The sequence below is a fragment of the Cricetulus griseus genome, assembly GCF_003668045.3.
Source record: "Cricetulus griseus strain 17A/GY chromosome 1 unlocalized genomic scaffold, alternate assembly CriGri-PICRH-1.0 chr1_0, whole genome shotgun sequence".
In the NCBI taxonomy this organism is placed as follows: Eukaryota; Metazoa; Chordata; class Mammalia; order Rodentia; family Cricetidae; genus Cricetulus; species Cricetulus griseus.
Genome location: NW_023276806.1, coordinates 157,175,410 through 157,195,191, shown reverse-complemented (window position 1 = coordinate 157,195,191; position 19,782 = coordinate 157,175,410). Strand labels below are relative to the sequence as shown.

Sequence of the window (19,782 nt, the reverse complement as noted above, 5' to 3'; positions counted from 1 at the left end):
GTATTGATGGCTAGGCTTCAATACTTGGTAATATATCACTTACGAATTCCTGCTTTAAAAAGTTTATGCCAGCAATCACTCAGAGACATGTAAAAATTCCTGGCGCCAAGGAGAAATACCTGAAGGTGAAGGGACAAAGTGGGTAGGTCACCTGCCAGACCAAGGCCAAGATTACACATTAAAAAAAAAAAAAAAAAAAAAAAAAAAAAAAAGCATGGCTTGGGATGTGCGCCTGCGCACTACGAATCCTCCTGCGCACTGGCAGAACCGGAAGGGCTGGGGGTGGACGGGGGCGGGGATAAGGTTGCTAGGAGGACGCGATGACGCTCGGGCTCCGCGCTCCTCTCGGCTAATGAACGGCGCGTGGTGCAGTGACGCTGCGCGTGCGTCACGGTGACGCCGCGCGAAGGGCACAGATCTTCGGGCGGGGAGGACATTCGGCCTCTGTGAGCCGCAGCCTTGCCGAGCGAGCGGTTGGGTGTTCGCCATCTTAGGCAAGTGCGTGCGCCCGGGCCTGGCCGCGGAGGGTACGGGGCGCGGAGCCCTCGGTCCCCGGTGGCTGCAGCCTTGGCGGTGGGCCCGGGCGGGCGCGGCGTCCCTGGGGATGAAGCTGTGACCTCCTCAAGGGCGCCGAGCCGGCGTGTGTCGCGGGGCTCTGACCTCCCTTCCTCCCTTCCTCCCTCTCTCTCTCCCCTCAGGAGGATGTTCTCGTCCGTGGCGCACCTGGCCCGGGCGAACCCCTTCAACGCGCCGCACCTGCAGCTGGTGCACGATGGCCTCTCGGGTCCCCGCAGCCCCCCAGGCCCGCCCCAGCGTTCCCGCCACCTGGCCGCCGCCGCCGTGGAAGGTGAGGTCACATCCTGCCTGCCCAGTACGAGCGAGCGCTCGTCCATGGGGCCTCCCAGGCGCTCTGCCTGCTAGGCCTGGGCAGGGGTGGGAGTCGGGGAAGGACCGGCCGGCGTCTGTCGCTCTCCCGGGGATGTCAGCTCTGACGCCCTAGGCCGCTGTCGTATCCTTGGCCCTCCTCCCTCAAGGGCGTGGAAAGGCCCAGGCCCAGCGCCACTCAGTGACCTCTGTGTCCCCAAGGGAGTAGAGGCAGAGCCGGTGACCAACTTCTTTATCACCCCCGTGAGCCCACTTGGTCAGCCAAGTCTCCTCGCTGACCACTAGTCAGCCACAATTGCAACTCCGTAACCTTTTATTTGATTTGCCTCTTTTTTTTTTTTTCCCCCTTCTGGAAAAGGACTCCTTTGTGATCATATTTTTGAAGTTATTTGATCGCTGATGTGAGGTCAATCTTTTCGTTTGATTGTGTATGAGGTGATGGGAAGGGGTCTCTTGCTTTTGGTGCTACTGGTGAATCGGTGACTTGCAGGGTATAAGAGGTGGGTGTCCCTTGGAGGTTCTATTCTGGGATTTGAGGTGGTTGATTTAACTTAATTGTGTGTTTTAAATCCCAGTGGAACATGTGTACAGGGAAACCTGAATACTGAATTATAGGAGTCAAAAGAAGTTAGTGACACTGCCTGTAAAACAGAAAGCCCCTCCCCCTCAGTCATTCATGAGCTTCTGTTGTGTCGTGTGAATCGAAAAAAAGTCCTTCCACTTTTCCGATTTATTTCTTATAGTTTTCCTCTGATTTAAAAAGCTAAAGCAAATATTTGTATGTTTAATGTTTTTGACTGCAGGAATTTGGCATATGGGGTTCATAAGTGCTGGAGTAAACGTTAAAGTTAGCAGGCTTTGTATTTGATTTGTTCTTGGTCCTCTTGGTTAGTTGAAGTTACCAGGGCAGGAAGTTTTAGATCATAGGTTAACAGACAGTTGATATCTCACAGATAAACATCCTAATAATTTTAAGTGATCTGATTTGACAGTGACTTTCCTGTAGTTTACCATATATAAGAATTCATCCTTCTAACTATAACTGGTGGCTAAAGCTGCATAGTAGTTATAGTACTATTTCAAAAGGAAATAGAATTTTCTTCCATTCTCCTGGATTTCCCAATCTCTGAAGAAATAATTGATTTTTTTTCTTCAATCAAACAGAGCAGTATAGCTGTGAATATGGATCTGGCAGATTCTTTATCCTTTGTGGAATTGGAGGAATAATTAGCTGTGGCACAACACATACAGCATTGGTTCCTCTAGATCTGGTTAAATGCAGAATGCAGGTTTGTGTTGCATGCTGGACTAAGGCATTGTTGAAACATGGTCGCTAAGTTGAAAGATATAGACTATTACTAACAAGATGTAGGTGTATGGAAACCTAACAACCCAGGAGGTAAGTTGATGAGCACTAATACGAGTTTATATTAAAATGCATGGTGTGTCTTGTCTTATTACAGAATACAGTTGTGAATTTGGCTCCATGAAGTATTATGCACTGTGTGGCTTTGGTGGGGTCTTAAGTTGTGGGCTGACACACACTGCTGTTGTTCCTCTGGATTTAGTAAAATGCCGCATGCAGGTTTGTATTGGCATGAGTTGTTTTATTCATATTTTTAAAATATATTTATTGTTTATTAATTTTTGTATGTGGGTGTGTGTGTATGGAGGTAAATAGACAACCTTTGGGAGCTGGTTCTCTGTTTACATTACTTGGAACTCGGTTGTTCCAGGTTGTCAGGCTTGCTGGCAAGCCCCTGTCATTTTACTGGCCTGGGTGTGTTTTGTATGTATGATTTATCTTACTATTTGAAAATTGTTTTAAACTAAAATATATCACTTCCTTCTTCCCAAAGGGTCCCGACAACCTCTCCCATGCATCCACTTACCTTTCTCTGAAACTGATGGTCTAATTTTTTACTATTGCTACATATTGTTGTGCTGGAGATGGAACCAAGGACTTAAGTTTGTGTGCTAGGAGCACCCTCAACCACTGAGCTACAGTTTTCTAAAAGACTTATTTTTATTCTTATTTGTATGGGTGCTTTGCCTACATGTATGTTTATGTGCCGCATGTGTGTTTGATGCCCAAGGAGGCCAGAAGAGGGCTTGCGAATCCCTGGAAACTGAGTTACAGATGGTTGTGAGCCGTCATGCCATATGGGTGCTGAGAATCAAACCCAGATCCTTAACTGTTGAGCCATCTCACCAGCTCCAATTCCGAGCTGTTTAAAGAGCTTCACAAATGAGAAATGAAGGCATCACAGCTGCTAGACGTCAGGGAAAAAAATCTGAGTTCCTTTTAATTTTCTTTTTAAAAAGTTTTATTTAAGTATGTGGATGCTCAAGGAGTTGAGAAGATGGTGTTACATCTCCTGGAGCTGGAGTTAGCAGTGGTTGTGAGTTGCACAATGTGGGTGCTGGGAACCAAACTCTGCTGGGAGAGCAATATGAACTCTTAGACCTGAGCGGTCTCTCCAGTTTTCTTTCAATGTGTCCCTCACACATGGGGGAGATTGCTAATTGTTTTCTCTCTTACTGTAAGTGCATCGTAACTGTGGTATTTAGTTCTGGCCAGAGGTCTTTTTCAAGGCCTACTAGTTTTAAGATCTCATAGTCATTGCATAAGTGTTTTATATATCAGAATGGGTAATCAATCTTCATGTGTTAAGTAACTTCCTGTCCCTAAATATTGATAGACCAAGGCAAAGAACATGTTGATTTCTCAAAGAAGCTCTTACTGTCTTTATATGAAAATATTGTGGGCATTGCCTCTTCTATATTTATTTTTATTATTTGAATATCTTATAACTATTAAAAGTAATCAAACATTAAAAATTTATTTATCCCAAACAGGATTAGAAGTCTCCTTACCTAAAAGAGAAAGGAAGGTGAAATATTAGGAGGGAGAGAGAGGAAGGTGATGTATACCAACCCTTCTAGTACCGGCAGCAATAGTGAGATAAGCTCCCCTTACCCTGTTGGTTATTAAGTGAATAGATAGGAAGTATAGCTTCTCTGAAATATGCATGTCTTTGGGAGTGAATATAATTTCTGAAGTAAAAGGGATTTTTAGATGCTGTACCTCTAAAAATTGTAGTTTGATTAACTAATGTTCACAGTATAGTATACTTACATACTTAGGTAATAGTGTTAAGTTGTTCAGAAGTTTGTGTGTTAGGTGTGGTGGTACATGCCTTTAATCCCAGGAGAGGCAGGTAAATTTCTTAAGTTTGATGCTGACCTGGGCTGTAAGGTGAGAGAGAGACCCTGTCTCAAAAAGAAAAATGTAGTGAGAATTAAGAACGATTTTATTTTTTGTTGTTGGAATTTTAGAGTTTTGCCTATCCAAGAGTTAAGTATAATTTAAAGGAAGATAGACCATGATGTAGAAGTTGTTTCTACTTATATAAAAACAATCCTAGGTAGAGCCTGGAACCTGGTGGCTCATGCTTATAATCCAGCACTTGGGAGGCAGAGGTAGGAGAATCACTATGAGTTTGAAGCCAGCTGGGGATAGAGACCCTATTTTAACTACCCAGGTCATCCCAGTTTGGTTGGGAAAATGGCTTAGTTGGTAGAGTATTTTTTTATGTTAGTGTGAAGAACTTAGGTCATATCCCCAAGTACCAATAAGGATGCAGAGGGTCCCTGGGGTTTGCTGGCCAGCTAGCCTGAGATACAGGCACAGTGGTGAAGATCCCAAGGCAGAGAGATGCCCCCAGCATCGACTCTGGCCTCTGCATGCATGCGCACGCACACATGCAAATACCACACAGAATTTTAGAGGTTATAGGTGTTTATATTAAGCTTAGAACTGGTGTATACCTTTTTGGGGTTTTTTTGTTTGTTTTTTGAGACGGGGGTTTTTTTTCTCTTGTGTAATAGCCCTAGCTATCCTAGAACTAGCTCTGTAGGCCAGGCTGGCCTTGAACTCACAGAGATCTGCCTCTGCCTCCCAGAGTGCTGGGATTAAAGGCGTGCGCCACCACTGCCCGGCCTTTTTTTTGTCTTATTAAGAACAAAGAAAAACATAGTAGAAAAAGGTATGAATTGTTAGATGTTTTAAATTTTATTTTTTATAAATTCATTGTAAAGAACTTGCAAATAGAAAACACTGCACAGCTAGATTAACATAGCTCTTTGCATTTTATTAACATTTCCCTTTTTAAAGGTGGACCCACAGAAGTACAAGGGTATATTTAACGGATTCTCCGTTACACTGAAAGAAGATGGTGTTCGTGGTTTGGCTAAAGGATGGGCCCCAACTTTTATTGGCTATTCCATGCAAGGGCTCTGCAAGTTCGGCTTTTATGAAGTCTTCAAAGCCTTATACAGCAACATGCTTGGTGAGGTATGGGATTTCACTTTGATACTAAAAGTTCCAAGTGTCTCAATTCATAGAGATAGATGAAAAACAAAGTGTATTCCATGAAATTTCTATCCTCTTTTTAGTGTACTCTGTTGAATTTCTAAGTAAGTATGGTTGGTATGTGTGTGTTAGTGTAAGGGAAGAGTCTGGGGTTTCTTTTATGTAGTATATGATTAGCTGTATGTGACCCACATGTATATCGAATTATGGCTAAAACATTTAGTTCACGAGACTGAAACAATATAAATCCATTCTGATACTGTGTGTTATTCATGGACTGTAATAAAAATAGTTCAGATAGCCAGGCAGTGGTGGCACACACCTTTAATTCTAGCCCTTGGGAGGCCGAGGCAGTGAGTTCAAGGCCAGCATGGTCTTCTACAACATGAGTTCTAGGACAGCCAGGCGTACCCAGAGAAACCCTGTGTTAAAGAAACAACAACAGAAAAGACAAGTCAAGCAGAGGTAGTGTATATCTGTTGTCCTGTCATTCAGGAGGCAGAAACAGGTATATTTAAGCCAACCTGTCCCATATAACAAATAAAGCTAAACTGGAATAGAATGTTGAATTTTGTCTTAAACCAAAAAAAGGAGGAGGAATATTTTAAGTATCTGAAGTTGTGTTGTCATAGAAAGGTACATTGAAATAAATAGTCAGTGCAACAGCAGATCACATCTGTTCTGTATTTTGATTTTTAGGAAAACACCTATCTGTGGCGCACATCACTATATTTAGCTGCTTCTGCCAGTGCTGAGTTCTTTGCTGACATTGCCCTGGCTCCTATGGAAGCTACTAAAGTTCGAATTCAAACCCAGCCTGGCTATGCCAACACGTTGAGGGAAGCTGTTCCCAAAATGTATAAAGAAGAAGGCTTAAATGCGTAAGTGAAAGTAGCCATTGGGGAGAACTTAAGTTAAGCCCATTTGTCAGTCTGCAAATGAATTGATACTTGTTTAAGTATCTATTGACTTGGGTGGGTTGGGCTTGTTAGAATACTTCTAACCTGTTGACAGGTAATTTGCATGTAACATATACCAACATGCTTCCTTAGATCCACCTTTGTGGATGAATCTTGAATTGAGTTCTACTTGTAAACTTGTTTCTTGTAGTTCCAGTTCAAGAAGCATCCAGCAACTTTGTTGGTTGTATAGTCAAAGGTGCTTGAGTCATTGGCATGTGAGATTAATATACCTGCATGTTAGTCTTCGGTTCTGATGGAAATGACTTGCATTGTGCTGTCATATGTTACCGTCAGAACTTGACTGGTGTGCGGACACTTCTGTGGCTAGTGGAAATCTCTGCGAGATTAACTTAGGCCCCTATGTAAATTAGTGTCCTAATTTCCTTCTAGGTTCTACAAGGGTGTTGCTCCTCTGTGGATGAGACAGATCCCATACACCATGATGAAGTTCGCCTGCTTTGAACGTACCGTTGAAGCATTGTACAAATTTGTGGTTCCTAAACCCCGAAGTGAATGTACAAAGGCAGAGCAGCTGGTTGTGACATTTGTGGCAGGTTACATAGGTATGTATGCCTTACTTACGTACTTAGTTATTTATAGGCAGGGTCTCCCTTTATAACCCTGTCTGTCCTTGAACTCACTATGTAGACCAGGATGGTTTTGAACTCACAGAGATCCACCTGCCTCTGCCTCCTAAGTGCTGCATTAAAGGTATGCACCACAACACCCCAACTAGTAAGAATTATTTAGAGCAACACACTTGTTCATGAGATTATGGGCACATTATATCACTTCTGTTATTGGTCTCTTTGTGAAGAAAAAGTTTAAAATGCAGTTTTATCATCCTGTTTTTTGGTTTTTCAAGACAGGGTTTCTCTGTGTAGCTTTGGAGCCTATCCTGGCACTCGCTCCTAGAGACCAGGCTGGCATTGAACTCACAGAGATCCGTCTGCCTTTGCCTTCCGGGTGCTGGGATTAAAGGCATGCACTACCAACACCCAGCTATCTTCCCGTTTTTATGTTCTGCTAGATTCATAAACACTATCTAATTGCTTCCTAGAAGTCTTGTTTTATAGTTCCCATTACTATTATGGCATGCCACTATTATGCTTGAAAATGCATCAGTCTGTAACCATCTATCTATAACTCCATTTCCACAGGATATGATGCCTTTTTTCTGATCTCTGAGGGCATGCCATTTGTGGGCATACAGGCATGTATATGGCACATATATATACATGCAGGGTAAACACTCATACATATAAAATGAATAAATTGAAAAGTAAAGATTTAAATAGTAAAACTAGAGAAGCCAATTAGGTAACACCTGTAAACCTAGCAATTGGGAGGCCTGAAGCAGGACTTATCACTGTGAATTTATCTTGATTTTTTTTTTCCCCTCTCCTTCTCCCCCCTTCAGCTGGAGTCTTCTGTGCAATTGTTTCTCACCCTGCTGATTCTGTGGTCTCTGTACTGAATAAAGAGAAGGGTAGCACTGCTTCTCAGGTCCTGCAGAGACTTGGCTTCAGAGGTAAGACAGGCTTTCCCCATAGAGAAAGAGTACCATTCAGGTAGATGGTCTCCTTCCATTGACGTTTCCTCTCTGAATCAGGTGTGTGGAAGGGCCTCTTTGCCCGAATCATCATGATTGGCACTTTGACTGCACTACAGTGGTTCATCTATGACTCCGTGAAGGTCTATTTCAGGCTGCCTCGCCCTCCTCCACCTGAGATGCCAGCGTCTCTGAAGAAGAAGCTTGGGTTAGCTGAGTAGCTAGTACGTCAAAGTGACATGGACTGAATCTGCTTGTTGATCAGTGTTGAAGAAAGTGCAAAGGAACTTTTATATATTTGACAGTGTAGGAAATTGTCTGTTCCTGATATAATTACTGTAGTACCCTTGCTTAAAGCAAGAGTTTCAAACTTACTGCTAAATAAACCCATCCACTCATGATGTCTATGAGTTTGTTATTTTAAAAACTAGTATTGAGGCTGGGTGGTGGTGGTAGTGGTAGTGATTCCAGGACGCTCCAAAGCTACACAAGAGAAACCCAAAACTAACCAAAAAACCTAGTATTGAAAAAGATTTAGTCATAAAATAGCTTAATAATTAAGATATCCCCCAGGAGAAAATATAAACTAACCATTGGTATCATTCCCCTCTCTCAAGGAGGTCCTGTATTAGAAAATAGTCTTGGTTTATTAAATATGGATAAACACTCATTTGTGGTTTTATTTTGACAAGCTAATTTTGCCATAGCAAAATTTTGTCTCCTGTCGAGTTTTTAATGCATAGTGAGTTTATTGACCCTTATTAGTAAAACATCATCCAAATTAGGCCAATTCTTAGGATGATAGTTAAGGACCAAAACAGAATTGCTTTTAAAAAATTCCTAAGGTAACCTGCTTTTCACACAACCAGACTATAATTCTATTGTGCTATTTTCAATTTGGTTTGAAAGGGAAAGACAGCTGCAAAGCTGAGTCAGGTGGATGAAGTTGGAAATGAAGTCTCAAGCACACTCAAGACTTGTTTTATTCAGAAACACAAAGGCTCTACTTCTGTTATCCTGATTACAGTTTTGCCTTGAAGCCCTTGGTTATTTGGAGATAGCTGATAGTCTTTTCATAAAATATGTGTCATTGGGGAAGAATTCTGTTTTGAGACAAGGGTCTCTCTTTTGTATCCATGGCTTCAGGTCTGGAATTCACCACAGTGAGGCCAGTCAGGTGATCTTTTGCCACAGCTTTCTGGGATTACAGATACAAGATCCACTATAGCTTGCTTCTGCAAGAATTCTAATAGAAAAGCTTTCATTATAATTGTTTTCTAAGAACATGGAACTAAACGTAGGAGCCATGCATCTAGTTAGTTTCCTGTTAATTTCTTTGTCATCACCTTATGCCTTTACTGAAGGGGGAGGGAAAGGCTATTAGGTGTGGAATTTTTAGGTGAAACTTGGGCGTTTTCCAGGTTTAACCAAATGGTCATGTGATGCTTAGCATTCATTACTGCTATATCACAAAACACCTAAGTTATGGCACAAAGTCAAAAGCATTTTGAAGTTCTGCTCTTGGTCTTAGGATGGTCTTCAGTTTTTAATTCCCCTGGTGGTGGTGGTCTTTCAGCTTATTAGTGGCTGTCTAGAATAATGGTGGCTCCAGGGCAGCTGGGTTTGATGGCATTTAAGGCTTCCAGTAAAGGCAAAGATGAAGCTGATTAAGGCCTTGACCTTCATTCTTCTAGCAAAACTTCCACTGTGACAAATCCCAGATAAAAGGAAAATATAACCATATTTTTTGGACAAAGGTTCTCCAAGTATTCTGGCTGGTTTTGAATTGACAGATTTGTTTTTCCTGAGGGCTGTTATTGAAGGTGTGTACCACCATTATTTGTCCAAGACTGAATTTCTTTTTGGGAGTTGGGGGGTAACCTGCCAGAATGTAAGAACAAGTGGGATTGGAAATAGATTGGTAGAGCCAACCCAAAATAGATAAAGGACCTAAAGCTATTCAGGGTACACAATTAGCCATCCATTACAGAAGCATTTTTCTTGCCAAATGTGGGATTCAAGAGCAGTTTTTATTTGTAGGTGTGGGTACAAAGTATGCTGTGTTCAAGCTGTTGGGAATTGCTCTCTCCAGTTAGAGAGTTCAGAGCCATTTCTGATTGTTACACAAGCATTTGTTCTTCAAAATCCAAGTAAAATGACCACTTGAAACTGTATTGAAGCTGGGTGTTGGTGGCACATGCCTTTAGTCCCAGCATTCGGGAGGCAGAGACAGGCAGATCTCTGAATTTAAGGCCTGTCTTGTCTACAGAGCTAGCTCCAAAGCTATTACAGGTGTACTAATAACAATTATACAAACCTAGTAACAATACATATATTGTTTTTTTTTTTTTTCTACATTTAATCACATGTCTAGTGTCAGTTCTGTAGAGAACATCCATGAGGAAGGAATACCTAAGATTGGCAGGTCAGTTGAATTGTGTTGGAATTGAAAGACAAGTGACTGTATACTAATTTCCAGAATTAGTTTGATAATTACTTCTAAGAGCAATTCTCAAAAGTCTGATTTTGTTAGATTGTCTGCATTGAGTGACTGGTCTAACAAAGTCAAACTGCTTTTTTTGTGTAAAAGCTTCATGGAATGTTTTGGTCATATTTTAGCTGGGCTTATTAACATTTCTGTAATACTAGAGAAGGGTCCAAAGTGTGCTGTTGAGTCAGAAAGTCTTGTTAACTTGGGAGTTACACATTTTATTATTAAGGCAAAAATCTTTTGTTTAAAACCACCATAACAGGACAGCCAAGGCTACATAAAAAAACCAAAAAAATTGAGACCAGCCTGGTCTAAAGAAGCTAGTTCCAGGACAGCCTTCAAAGCCACAGAGAAACCCTGTCTCAAAAAAACAAAAAAAGAAAAACAAACAAAAGAACAAAATAAAACTGATTATTTGTTGTTTTTGAAACAAAGTCTCTCAATAGCCCTGGCTGGCCTGGAACTCTCTGTGTAGACCAGGCTAGTCTTGAACTCACAGAGATCCACCTGACTCTATGTCGTTACCCGGCATGTCTCAGCTCCTAGCCACGACAGCCATGAGGTTTGGCCTGAGTGGGGGTGTGTGGACCTGGAAACTCCTAGCAACCCAGAGGCGATAAAGACCAAACACAGGCATCTTGTCATCTTTAGAGAGTTCTCAGTTCCATGTTGTAAAACTAGAGTCTTTTCTTTATTTACCATCTTTTCGGCTGTTTCTTAACCGTGCTTCCATGACCACAAGGAAACCATTTCTGTCCTTCTCTGCTCGATCGCACCTCTCACTCAGTTAAACCTAGCCCCTCCGCCCAGGTACAGGCCTATTCAGATGCTTAGGCCCATAGAGATGCAAACTAGGAGGCATTCCAAACTGAGGCTATGTTAAACCATAGCAGACTTGCTCAAATTAGCAATACAATAGTGGGCCGGAGCTTCCGGGTGCTCCTGTTTAAAGAAACTGGAGGCTGGATCTCAAAATGTTCCATATTCCACAGAACTATTTGGTCCCCCACAACTCTACCTCCTAAATGCTGGGATTAAAGGTGTGTGCCACCACGTTGAGGCAAGAAACAAACTGATTTTAAATATAGAGGACTCTATAGTTCACAGGTGAGTATTGTGCTTTCTCTGAAAAATCAAAGAAATATTTATTAGTAAATTAGCTTTTCTTAGATTAATACAGTTCCTCATGTTGTGGTGACTCGCTGTAATGTAGGATCTGTTTTCTAATGGTTTGGAGTCATGTCCTACAGGTTGAGATCAGATGCCTCTAGTGCGATGTGGCAAAATACCTACAGTATAGCCATGTCAACATTTTCCTTTTTTTTTTTTTTTGCCCCAAGACAGTTTCTCTGATAAACAGCCCTGGCTGTCTTAGTGCTTGCTTTGTATACCATGCTGGCCTCACAGAGATCCTCCTGCCTCTGCCTTCCCAGTGATGGCATTAAAGGAGTGTGCTTAGACTGTCAAGTGCTACACATGCAACAGTCAACAATAAATTTTGAATATGCTAAATGGCAGTTTGGGTGTGACTTGTACATAAAATACAGTTCCTGCCTAATACTGTGCACAGGGTTGGTGTAGACATCAGGTGGCTTGCTTTGAGGGATGCAGTGATTTGAAGATGGAACAAAATCAGTTTGAGAGGCAATACTATCCCCAAACGCAAACCTCACTACCAGGCACTTTGCTAACCAGTGTCTGCCCAACACTCATGGATGAACTATTGATGATTTTATTGACTGTACATCTGGCTTGATTTGAACTGTTTTAAGAAAGGACATGCCACAAAAAGGGAAAGAATCTGAAGGGACCAGCTCCCCATTTCGGCAGCCATAACAGCTGAACCCGTGCTTGCCCTGACCTTGCCGTCGTCACTAAGAGGTCAGATGCCTGCCTCGTGGCAAGGAACCAATTAGAAGTTAGCTGGTGGTGCTATGCTTTACTGCTCCCTAAAATCTTGTGGTTTCTTCCTATAAAAGAGGCCTGCCTTTGAGGAACAGGGCTTCCTTTGTTTGCCAGACTGGGAGGCCCGTTTGCACAAACGCCCCACAATAAACTTACCTCTTGTTTTTACATCAGCTGGACTGGACATTGAGTTTTTTGGGGAAACCGTCCGATTTGTGGAGGCTCCTCGATCTGAGGGTCTTTCATTTGGAGACTCTGTAGGATTAAAGTCTCTTTATTCAAGAAGACACCAAGGCAAAACACAGGCCAGAGCTAGGTTATAGAACCCAGCAAGCGCGGCCAGAACAAAAGGGCCCAGGTCCCCACGTGCAGCCCCTTAAGAAGCTCCCTTACGTCACCCCGGCTTTCCTTCATCACGCCCTTATGGGCGAGTCCTGGGTCCACCTGGTACCTATCCCAGGACTATTGGGCAGGACTAGGGTGTCTCCCTACAATTCCCCTTTTAGTCTAAAAGAGGATTAAAACTTAATAGTGTAAAATATCCAAAACTTAACAATCATAAGGGTGAAATACAAGAAGATACAATAATCTGCTATGGTACATCCTATGTCTATTCTAGCTAGGTCTTAAAGTCATGTGGAAAAAGTGTCTAACTTGAACACCTTCTTCCAATCCCAACTCTAAACAATAAGAAGGTTATATTTAACTAGACTTACACTACCCTAATACACAATAATGGGGAACGGGGGCGTAGCATCTTCTAGGTTACTTCCTGCTGAAATGGGACGATGATAGTCATGTGGGGGCCCTGTGGAAAAAAAAATGCCAGTACAGGGAAAGTCTCTAATGAGTTATGTCTAGTCCATGTTAGATGAGATTTGTTTGATTGAAGATCTACGTTGAAATCCTCAACTTGATTGAAGTCATTACTCGAGGTTCTGGTTGGGGTGTCAATCGAAACGGAGTGAGTTGAATCCAGTGCAGTCAGGGAGGTGTAGTTCAATTCTTTTTCCGGAGCTTGTAGGGATTGCTGTCAGGCTGGTTCTTGTTGGCTGTATGGGACTCAAACATAAGTGTCATCAGAGAAATGTTCACTTGTTCATGTATGTGTACCGGGAAAGGCAAACCTTGACGAACAACGATTATGAGAGGGTGTGAAAGAAAAAGCCAAGAAAAGACAAAGATAGTTCTCTTATTCTTCATTTATTCTGTATTGCAGCAATTGGCTTCTTGATATAACACAGAAACTTTTAAATGTTGTTAAATAACATGCTTGGATTTTAGAGTAGGAAAGCCAAATCCAACTCTAAATCCAGCATCGATTTAGTTGACTAGCTCAGTCGGTAGAGCTTGAGACTCTCAATCTCAGGGTCATGGGTTCGAGTCCCACGTTGGGCGCCACGTGTAGGATTAAAGTCTCTTTATTCAAGAAGACACCAAGGCAAAACACAGGCCAGAGCTAGGTTATAGAACCCAGCAAGCGCGGCCAGAACAAAAGGGCCCGGGTCCCCACGTACAGCCCCTTAAGAAGCTCCCTTACGTCACCCTGGCTTTCCTTCACCACGCCCTTATGGGCGAGTTCCGGGTCCACCTGGTACCTGTCCCAGGACTATTGGGCAGGGCTAGGGTGTCTCCCTACAAGACTCCACTGGGATTTCAGGACGCCCCCAGACTCAATTTCACAGCCAGTTGGAGGTAAGACAGTCTATGTGTTTATGTGTTTGATGCTATGTTAATTGTGCCTGCGTATGACTTGTATTTTGTAAGGACCACAGAGGGAGACAGATGTATCCTGAGACTCGTGATCCTGCTCTGGACAGACGTGTCCAGAGGTCCTTGGTTCAGCCCCAGACAAAAGTCTGAGGGTCATTTGGAGGAGGGAAAAGAGACGAAGTCTCACCTCTTCGGGGAAGGGGCAGCCCCGGAATCTGCTTCCCTCCCGCTTTGTAATTCTGGTTTGGCGCTACCTGTCTGCCGAGTGGTTTGTCCTGTCTGTTGTATCTGTCCTGTTGTTCTTGTCGCTTGTGTCAACCTCTGCTCTCCCCATGGGTCAGCAATTAACTACCCCCTTAAGTTTGACTTTAGATCACTGGCAGGACATTTTGAAACGAGCGCACAACGAATCAGTAGAGATCGGAAGAAAAAATGGAAGTCTCTCTGTTCCTCAGAATGGCCTACTCTCAATGCCGGCTGGCCGAGAGACAGTACCTTTGACCTCACTACTATCTTGCAGGTCAAAGCTCATGTCTTCCAGCCAGGACCACAGGGCTACCCCTACCAAGTTCCCTATGTTGTCACCTAGGAGAGCCTGAGCTGTGATCCTCCTCCCTAGGTCAGGCCCTTCCTCTCACCCCCTCTTTCGAGGCCCCCGCCTGACACCTCTGCCTTCCCGTTCCACTCATTCCCACTCTTTCTGCCCCCACTTCGACTTCTTCCCTGTTCCCTTTGACAGAGCCCCGATCTCCCAACCCTAGGCCCAAAGCCCCCACCGTCTTGCTCGATACATAGGAGGATCCCCTCCTCCTGGACCCCCCTCCTCCTTACCCCAGCCCCCAGCACCTGCCCAGAGGCCCCCATCACCGAGCTCTACTACCAGAGGCTCCCGAGACCAATCGCCACCATCCACCCGACTACATCTTGAAGAGACAGGACACTGGAGGGATCTGATAGCTCCGGGATCTCCCAGGCCTTTCCCCTCTGGTCGATGGGGGAGGGGCGTTACAATACTGGCCCTTCTCCTCTGCGGACCTTTAGAATTGGAAGACACATAACCCCTCCTTTTCGCAGGACCCCCAGGCCTTGACAGGTCTTATTGAATCTATCCTCATCACCCACCAGACCACATGGGATGATTGTCAGCAGCTCCTGCAGACCCTCCTCACAACTGAGGAGAGACAACAGGTACTCCTAGAGGCCCAGAAGAACATCCAGGGGCCAGATGGCAGGCCCACCCAGCTCCCCAATGAAATAGAGGAAATCTTTCCCTTGACCAGACCGACAGATTGGGATACCAACATGGCAGCCGGTAGGGAGCGTCACAGTCTTTATCATCAGACTCTGTTGGTGGGTCTCAAAGGGGCAGGGAGGTGCCCCACAAATTTGGCCAAGGTACGTGTGGTAGTTCAGGGCTTGGAAGAAACCCCTGCAGGGTTTCTAGAGCATTTGATGGAGGCCTACAGGATGTACACCCCCTTTGACACCCAAGCTCAAGATAGGGAGGCCGATGTAATTATGTCATTCATTGGACAATCAGCACCTGACATATGTACAAAACTACAATGCCTTGAGGGACTACTGGGGTACACCCTTCAAGACTTAGTAAAGGAAGCAGAAAAGATTTTTAATAAGAGAGAGACTCCAGAAGAGAAAGAAGAAAGGTTGCGAAAGTTACAGGAAGACAGGGAAAATATGTGAGACAAAAAGCAGAACCAAGAGCTGACTAGGATTTTGACCACCGTAGTTCAGAGATCAGAACATAGGCCAGGTTAGACAGGGAACCTGGGAGACAAAATGAAAACACGAGTGGAGAGAGACCAGTGTGCTTACTGCAAGGAAAAGGGACATTGGGTCAAGGATTGCCCGAAGAATCCAAGGCGGAAGCACATCCCAGTTCTATCTCTGGAAGAGGAAGATTAGGCCAGTCAGGGCCAGGTGCCTCCCCCTGAGCCCAGGATAACTCTTAACATTGGGGGGCAACCCATGACTTCCCTAGTAGATACGGGGGCTCAGCATTCAGTCCTGACCCAAACCTGGGGACCAATGAGCACTCGAACCACCTGGGTCCAGGGGGCTACCGGAGGAAAATTACACCGCTGGACAACCGAATGAAAGGTCCACCTGAGCACTGGAAGTGTGTCACACTCTTTCTTGCTCATGCCAGAATGCCTCTACCCCTGCTGGGGAGGGATCTCCTTTCTATGGTAGGAGCCCAAATCCACTTCCACCAAGGTGGAGCTACAGTTAAGGGGAGAGAGGGGCTGCCCCTCCAGGTACTAACTCTGCGACTAGAGGATGAACATAGGCTCCTAGAAGACCTGTCACCCCCTCTGCCAACCACAGAAACAAGTTGGTTGGAAAAGTACCCCCATGCCTGGACAGAGACAGCAGGCTTGGGGCTGGCCGAAAAGTGAAGGGACCAGCTTCCCTTTTGGCAGCCATAATGGCCGAACACGTGCTTCTATGACCTTGTCCTAGACACTAGAAAGTCAGATGCCTGCCTCGTGACAAGGAACCAATCAGAAGTTAGCTGGTGACGCTATGCTTTACGGACAAGTGCACAGCAATGACGTAGATCTCTTACAGGCCCTCTTCCTACCACAAAAGCTGAGCATCATACACTGCCCCGGACACCAAAAAGGAGATGACCCAGTTGAAAGGTTCAGGCATTATGCTGGCCTGCCCCTGTTACCTGGTGGAATCCACTCAGGCAATACGCTGGTCAGCCCAAGGTTCCATGGGAAAGAAGTCTGTACGCAGGTGCAGAGGACCCCTTTAAAAGATAAGTCCCTGCCCCTTTACGCTCCGTTTCTCTCTCTGTGTTCCTGTCCCGCTCTCTGTGCGCTCTGTGCACTCTGTCTCTCTATGGCGACCGGCCATGGCGGTCAGCCATTTACCCCTGTTCCTCTTCTCAGTCTCCCCATTCTGCCGGGCCTTATAATAAACTTATAGTCTTATCAAAATTTCTCTTTTCTTCTTTTTAAACAAAACAATAACACCAGTGGCTAAGGGAAATCAGATGGCTGATGAAGAAGCAAAAAAGGCAGCCTTGGGGCCACAGATCCTCTCCTTGAAAACACCTGGTCTAGCTCCGAGGCAAGGATTCAAGTACACAGATCACGACTTAGAGACAGTGCAGACTGGGGGCTGACTACGACCAGGAGGCAGCGGTATGGCACTACTAAGGCAAAATCCTGATGCCCCAAAAGGCAGCTGCGGAACTTCTGTCCCAGCTACACTAATGGACCCAACTTGGACACGAGAAGCTTAAAGCCCTCCTACGAGAGGAGCAGACATATTACATTCACAACCTCAGTTCCCTCCTCCAGCAAATTACCAACGCCTGCTTCCCTGTGCCAAGGTAAACGCCGGAAGACTCAAACTGCCTGAAGGAACCAGAGTTAGAGGAGAGCTGCCAGGGACTAACTGGGAAGTTGATTTCACTGAAATCAAGCCCTGTAGCTTTGGGAACAGGTACCTTCTAGTTTTTGTAGACACCTTTTCAGGATGTACCGAGGTCTTTCCTACTAAGCACGAGACCACCCAGGTGGTGGTCAAGAAAATCCTCAAAGAAATCTTCCCGAGGTTCGGACTACCTAAGGTAATAGGGTCCGATAACGGACCTGCCTTTGTCTCCCAGGTAAGTCAGCTGGTGGACAAAACATTGGGGATTAATTGGAAACTACATTGTGTATACAGACCCCAAAGCTCAGGCCAGGTAGAACGGGCAAACCGAACGATTAAAGAGACCCTGACTAAATTAGCCTTAGAGACTGGCGCTAGAGACTGGGTACAGCTCCTGCCCATGGCACTATTTGGGGTCCGGAATACCCCCTCGTGCATGGGCTTACACCTTTTGAGATCTTGTTTGGAGGACTCCCACCCATTATGGATGTGTTCCCCGCTGATCCTAACCATCCCGTTGACTCCCCGTCCCTCCAGGCCCGACTACGCACACTCCAGATTATTCAAAACCAGATCTGGAAACCTTTGGCTGCAGTGTACCAGGCCAGAAACCCTGCTGTACTTCACCCATTCCAGATTGGGGACTCCGTATACATCAGATGCCATCAGTCTAAGACCCTCGAGCCTCGCTGGAAGGGCCCCTACACTGTGCTTCTGACCACCCCCACAGCGCTCAAGGTGGACGGGATCGCAGCATGGGTCCACACCTCGCATGCCAAGAACGCCAACACCAGCGAGAATTGGGCGACGGACGAGACCTCAGAATGGAAGCTACAGTGCACTCAAAACCTGCTCAAGATAAGACTTTTACGAAATGCTTGATCGTTTCGTTATGCTTGATGCTTTTCCATTTCCCCACCCTGGTAAAAGGAGCCCCACATGTCCCCCAGCAGCTAACCCAGCAGGTGATTTCCCAGACAGAGGAAGTCATCGGGTGAGTCACTAGCCTCCAGCCACCCGGTACCTGGTGGCCTGCACTCACCCCCGATTTTTGCCACCTAGCTGCAGGTCTAGAAACCTGGGATATCCCGACTATAGGGGCACATGAGATTACAGCCAACATGGGTAGAGGAAACCGCCCATTTGGCTGCAACAATAGGATAACACAGTGCAAGCTGTCCTGATTTGATTTCTATGTGTGTCCCCGGGAGGGGTAGTCCCGGGGCTCAGGGTGCAGAGGTTATAATGAATATTTCTGTGCTAAATGGAGTTGTGAAACTACCGGGGATGCCTATTGGAAACCCAGCTCCTCCTGGGATCTGATAACTCTTAAGCGGAACTACTCGCACCCCCCCCCCCAATGTAGTACCCGTAGTTTTGGGGACTGGGAGTGAACTTGCAAAGGAGCTCTTTGCCTCCCGCTAAAAATCAGCTTCACTAACCGAGGGAAGGCAACCTAAGCGGCCTGGCTAACCAGGAAAACTTGGGGTTTAAGATGGCACATGAAAGGAACAGACAGAGGAGTCATATTCAAGGTCTGGTTGCTGATACAGAGCCCTACCCCACGGACGATAGGGCCCAACCCAGTCCTTAAAAACCTGGGAACCCCAAAGCTCCCCAGACCCAGAGCTCCTGCTCTGTTCATTACCCCAGTTCCAACTGCCACCAGCCCCTCCCTCGCCACTGCCTCCCAAGAGGAAAATATTCCATCTACTGAGCAGCAAATTTTTAATCTGGTCAGGGGAGCCTTTTTCTCCGCTCTTAACCAAACCAGGCCAGATATGACTAACCGTTGCTGGCTATGCCTTGCTTCTGCACCCCCCCCCCCCATTACAAGGGCATAGCCACCCTAGGGACATTTAATAGCACCACTGATTCATCTCAATGTGATTGGGGAGCACACCATAAACTAACCCTTACTCAAGTCTCAGGAATGGGCACCTGCCTAGGCTCTGTTCCCCCCAGTCTCACCAGGACCTTTGTAACCACACCCTCCCGCAACCTATGAGACCCACCTACCTGATACCTAGTTCAGGCCTATGGTGGGCCTGCAATACTGTGCTTACCTCTTGTAAACATACAGGAGCCCTCAACCAAACCAAAGATTTCTATGTGCTGGTCCAACTGATGCCCCGTGTATTGTACCATCCAGCGGGCTATCTGGAGGACATGCACGGTTCTCATCAGATCCGATATCGAAGGGAGCCAGTGTCCATAAACCTAGCTGTCCTGTTAAGGATTGGGGTCACCACTGGGGTTGGAGCCCTGGTCCAAGGACCACAACAGTACAGCGAGCTCAAAAATGCCATGACAGCAGATTTAAAGGAATTAGAGAAGTCAATTACCAGGCTGGAGGAATCGCTGGCCTCCCTGGCAGAGGTGGCACTCCAAAACCGGAGAGGGTTAGACATATTGTTTCTAAAAGAAGGGGGACTCTGTGCTGTCCTCAGAGAGGAATGCTGCTTCTATGTAAACCACTCAGGAGTTATCA

General features: G+C 45.4%; 1 protein-coding gene and 2 non-coding genes across 4 annotated transcripts; all 3 read left to right on the top strand.

Moving 5' to 3' along the window:
• The first annotated feature begins 347 nt into the window (after positions 1–347).
• Positions 348–8,175, top strand: Slc25a3 (solute carrier family 25 member 3). 2 transcript variants are annotated; one of them, XM_027392621.2, is made up of 8 exons: positions 348–494; positions 699–847; positions 2,349–2,470; positions 5,063–5,242; positions 5,960–6,141; positions 6,613–6,785; positions 7,643–7,753; positions 7,835–8,175. In XM_027392621.2, the coding sequence occupies exons 2-8, from the start codon at positions 703–705 to the stop codon at positions 7,993–7,995; spliced, it is 1,074 nt and encodes a 357-aa protein (XP_027248422.1). In that variant the 5' UTR covers positions 348–494; positions 699–702; the 3' UTR covers positions 7,996–8,175. The 2 variants fall into 2 exon arrangements, with proteins under 2 accessions (XP_027248422.1, XP_035306753.1); XM_035450862.1 differs by having other exon boundaries at positions 370–498.
• Positions 6,298–6,539, top strand: LOC113833053. The gene has a single exon (XR_003480595.1). It is a non-coding gene; the product is annotated as a small nucleolar RNA SNORA53 (small nucleolar RNA).
• Positions 8,176–13,496: 5,321 nt separating the features above from the next.
• Positions 13,497–13,568, top strand: Trnae-cuc. The gene has a single exon. It is a non-coding gene; the product is annotated as a tRNA-Glu (tRNA).
• Positions 13,569–19,782: the final 6,214 nt, after the last annotated feature.